Here is a 4,829-nt window from a genome sequence, read left to right as displayed (position 1 = left end):
TACTCGATCCACCTCGATATGAATCGAAGAAGAAGAAAGCCAATGAAACTTATCAAAAATGCAATAAAATAATTACAATAAATATAATTATAATATATTATAAATATATATAACTCATAAATCATAAATTATAATTAGTATGTTATGAAAACAAGACTGTAGATAGAAAACGCAACAAATTAAGAAAAATTATAAATGTAAAATGTATAAAAATTTTCTATTCTTTCAAGTAATTGTTTTACATAACTTATTATGTTGCGATAATGTGTAATAAATACACATCCAGAGAAACAATTTTATTAAGAAATCTTTTGGGAAATCTGGACATGGTGGTTCAAAAGCTAGATTTTGTGTCAACTGGAATAGATAATTACCAATATTTTTTTTATCACAATTTTTTTCAAAATTTTTGACAAATATTTCTTCTAATTTGTGAATGTAGTAACAAAAATCATTAGTTGGTAATTTTAAATTACCAAATAAATCTCTATTTTCATTTTCGTAAGCTCGAAAAGAACAATACAGCGTTGTATTATCTAAGACAACTTTATTGTCATTTACAAAATTTTGATACGCAGCACATAAATGTATTGCTAAACACTTTTTTTACTAAAAAATTACAAACATATTTAAATGCATTTTCCTCTGGGAGATTGAATAATAGATCCATTGAATAATGAACAGAATTTTTTAAAATTTTGTTGACGATGGAACAAGTTTTGAAATTGTGGACGTCTCTGTAATATTTGATGTTCCGATAATATTTAATAAATCATCATTATCGTTTGCACAATTTTGCGTTTTCGAATATTGAAATAATTTTGTACAGAACAATTTTTTAAAAGCTTGAACTGTATAGATATTGAATTAAGGCAATTATCACCTTGTTTCCAAACAGAGCCAAAAAAAATTTTCAACACTATCTTGATTTAGTCTGCGTGTTCGGAGATATAAAAGATTATAGTTTTTTAAAATTGTCCAAAGTTGAATTGTACTCTTAATTGTAATCTGCCAGCAATTAAAGCATTTTAATTTTACATATTTATTGTTATCGATAATTACTTTAATAGACTTTAAAAAATTCAACATGTTTTGTAAAAATTGCATTTGTTTATCACTTCCAATAAAAACTTTTCCATATTCTTTAGGATTATTTACATTGGATGAATTTAATACCATCTGATCAAATTTGACCCGGACTAGTCCATTTAAACCGCGCGCGTAAATTGAATCGGTAAAAATTTTTTTTTTCTAGATTGGTACAACCTTCTCTGACATTCGTGTGAAATTTGAGCGGGATACGTCAGTTAGTGTGTGTTTGGCAGCCATTTGTTTACGACGCAAAAAGTTTCTCTGGCGATTTTTACTGTGGAAAAAAAAATTGAACAACGAGTTTGCTTGAAATTTTGTGTTTCCAATGGAATTACGGCTACGGAATCATTGAAAATGTTGCAGAAGTGTTTTGGGAAGTCTACTCTATCGAGAACGCAAGTATTTGAGTGGCACCGAAGCCGAAAAAACCACGTCAAAGTCGGTCGAAAATCAAGACGATGCTTATCGTTTTCTTCGATTACCGTGGTGTGGTTCACCATGAATTTGTTCCAGAGGGTCAAACGGTCAATAAGGAATACTACTTGGCCGTTTTAAGGCGTCTACGTGAAGCAATTCGTCGTAAACGGCCGGATTTGTGGGCAGACAATTCATGGATTTTTCACCACGATAATGCGCCGTCACATTCCAGCCTGATTGTGACTAAATTTTTGGCCAAACACGAAATAAAAGTCATCGCTCAGCCACCGTATTCGCCAGATTTGGCTCCCTGTGACTTTTTTCTGTTTCCGAAACTCAAATATCCGCTCCGGGGAACGCGCCATGAATCGATTGAGGCCATAAAAAGAAATTCGCTGAAGGAACTAAAGGCCATCCCGGCCGAGGCCTATAAGAAGTGTATGGAAAATTGGATTAATCGTTGGCATGCTTGTATTGGCTCAGAAGGAGGCTATTTTGAAGGCGATCATAAAGATTTGTATTAAAATACATAAAATTGTTGTTTTTTTTAACCAGTCCGGGTCAAATTTGATCAGAAGGTATATCAAATAATTTGTCGAAAAGTTATTTAGTTCTATATGAGACTTTGTTAATGCAGGAGCTACTTTTATCCATTGTTTGCTGTTCCTTTTGTAAAATTCTACGATATGATCTCACGAAGCAATTTTATTATCTTATGAAAATTGTATTTTAATAAGTTTTTCAAATTGCTTTTAATAAATGTGGAGTGTCGAAGATATATACAAGTCTTTCTCAATTACAAAACTTGAATTATCTACCGAAATATTTAACATATGGGACAGTTGGATAAAATTTGAACCCATATCAGAAATGAAAGCATGCACCAAAGCACCATTGTTTTTTAATTTTATAATGATGTCAAATATAATATTTTTTTAAAATGTAGCAGGACATGCAGTTTCTATAAAGCAAAAACAAACGGGCAATTTCCAATTTCCTGCAATGCCATTCCTACGTGCTATTATAACTAATACACTTTTTGCGGGTACGGATGTTTTTCTATTATCAAAATCTTCAAAATCAATTATCTCATCCCGCGATATATCATAAAATAAATAGCTTTTCTACCTCATTTCATCTGTGCATAATACGCAATGGCGTTTCATTAACGGTAATGTATTCAATTTTACTTTAAGTGCTTCGAAAAGTTTATCATTTATGCCAGGCACAATATTCTACTTTTGAGTAAATAATTGTAGAGAACGTACCGAAGGCAATGCAATTGCCTTGTTTTCTTCAGTTCTTTATTTCTTGGACTTAAGAAATACAATGACAAAGTGAATTTTTTAAAATCACGATCATATCTCCTGCCACGTTTGTTTTTACATTGTGCATCAATTTGTGCCGCTAATATTTTATTAAAGCTTTGTGGTAATAACTTACGGCCTAATTTTTTTAAAGTTTCTTGTTTGTTGGTCTCTTTGACTTGTATGCTCTTCTTCTTTTCCTTCAAACGGAGTCGTCGGATTGTTTTGCGGAGCGTTTTGTTTTGTGCCTTTAATTTTGCGAGCTTCAAACGCAGCTTCTTTTTCCTTGGACTATCCTCTGACGATTTCATGTTCTGTTTTGTATTCTTGGATGTACTTCTGTAAGTTTAAATTAATTAAATATTGAGAAAAATTTATTATTTAAAACGAATAGAAACGAATAGTAAAAGATTATTAAATAAAATACAAGATTTTATGAAGAATTATAATATATTATGTTAATGTACGTTAGCGTGCAATATGTTGCATATTCTAGTACAAATATTTCATATAAAATTTATTTCATATAAAAACATCGGTAGTTCCTTTAATTCTTTCGGGCCCAGACACCGATTCTGTTTGAGTGAATTTTTTTTACAATATAATCTTTCCAAATATTGCTAATAAAGAATTTTGTGCTTCAAATAAAATTGTTCTTTTGAAGGTACATAATCATGTACATACATTCATATTTATTGGTATACACCCCAGCTACAGAATTACAATTAAATATTGAAATTAATAATAAATATGATAAATCAATCTTATACTTTAAGAAGGTAAAAAATAAGAAATTACGAATTTCCTTTAATGTGTAGTTTAGATTTTCAATAATATGTATACAAAATGAATAACATATTACAGAAAATCAAGTGTCAGTGAATTTGCTTTGCAAACAATCACCATAGTGACTTATTTAGTGAGAATACTTTTATTTTTTAAGTTAGAACAGCAATTCTAATTGCAACTAGTAAGTATGAATTAAAAGTATTCTACAGACAAAGTCACTACTGTGTTAATATAAATTGTATTCAGGAAAAGTTCAAAGTGAATGTATTTAATTATGTACTCGTACTACACTGAGCCTTACAGGGTTAAATAAGTAAAATTTGATGAAAATTAATATTAGTCTACACAAATATAATAATAAAAATCTACATTCGATTTAATGCAATTTATAATAAATTAAAACTTACAGTTTAACTATCTCAGCATCCACGTTATCAACAATAATTGGCAGTATTTCTGCAGATTCCTTATAGCTGAAAGTATAAAATTTTGTTATACACTAAATCCCTTATTTTTTAAAAATACAAAAATATTTATTACCTGTCCTTTTCTAGTGTTTTACTCGCAGGTTCTCCATTTATGTTTCTGCAATAAAAATAAATAATATCATAACATTTAAAAATAAAATATCATATTTATACATATATTGTATTATATATATATATATATAGGTATACAGACAAAAATACTTAAATACAAAGCATTTGAATTTATATAACATACTTATTTGTTTCTACTTGATCTTCGTCTTCATCCAGATGCTGACAATATTTTTTGTCCATGTCAATCGTATTTTCTCTGAAAAGAGATAGTTATTTCCTGATTTCATAAATTATTTGTAATTATAAATAAAAGATAAAATATTGTTTTGTTCATTAGCACTCATTAAAATGACTATATAAATATAAATTATTTTTAAATTAATTTTTAAATAAACTACATTCCCTTTTATATCTCTATTATATAAAAACAGACTTTGCGTTCACTAAAAAATAAATTAAATTATAAATAGAAACTCACTTCCCACATTTTGATACAAAAAATATTGTCGGTATGGCATCTGGATGAAGACGAACTCTCATTTTATTTATTTTGTACAATTTTTCTTCGAAATGCAAATGGCACAACCGACAATTTTGGTACGCATATTCTGGACCTTTTGGTTCTAACCCCAGCCTCCCACATGCTCGTATCCATTGTCAACCATCTACAAATTAGGTATTT

General features: G+C 29.2%; 1 protein-coding gene across 1 annotated transcript; it reads right to left on the bottom strand.

Annotated features, from left to right (window-relative positions):
• Positions 1 to 2,725: 2,725 nt before the first annotated feature.
• On the bottom strand, positions 2,726 to 4,387 carry LOC108750931. Its single transcript, XM_018490808.1, has 4 exons — positions 4,329 to 4,387; positions 4,146 to 4,190; positions 4,013 to 4,078; positions 2,726 to 3,155 (listed from the first exon to the last, which is right to left on the bottom strand). Exons 1-4 carry the CDS (start codon positions 4,385 to 4,387, stop codon positions 2,726 to 2,728), a joined length of 600 nt encoding a protein of 199 aa, XP_018346310.1.
• Positions 4,388 to 4,829: the final 442 nt, after the last annotated feature.

This window comes from Trachymyrmex septentrionalis, unplaced genomic scaffold, assembly GCF_001594115.1.
Source record: "Trachymyrmex septentrionalis isolate Tsep2-gDNA-1 unplaced genomic scaffold, Tsep1.0 scaffold388, whole genome shotgun sequence".
NCBI lineage: Eukaryota > Metazoa > Arthropoda > Insecta > Hymenoptera > Formicidae > Trachymyrmex > Trachymyrmex septentrionalis.
This window is presented reverse-complemented; position numbering and strand designations above follow the sequence as displayed.

What these genes read in the sequence shown, in the direction of transcription:
- LOC108750931 (XM_018490808.1), bottom strand. Translation starts at nt 4,387, where the DNA reads ATGGACAAAAAATATTGTCAGCATCTGGATGAAGACGAAGATCAAGTA. An exon ending in GATCAAGTAGAAACAAATAA is followed by an intron (nt 4,191 to 4,328) that starts GTATGTTATATA and finishes TTTTTATTGCAG; the next exon opens with AAACATAAATGGAGAACCTG. An exon ending in GATGCTGAGATAGTTAAACT is followed by an intron (nt 3,156 to 4,012) that starts GTAAGTTTTAAT and finishes TTAAACTTACAG; the next exon opens with AAGTACATCCAAGAATACAA.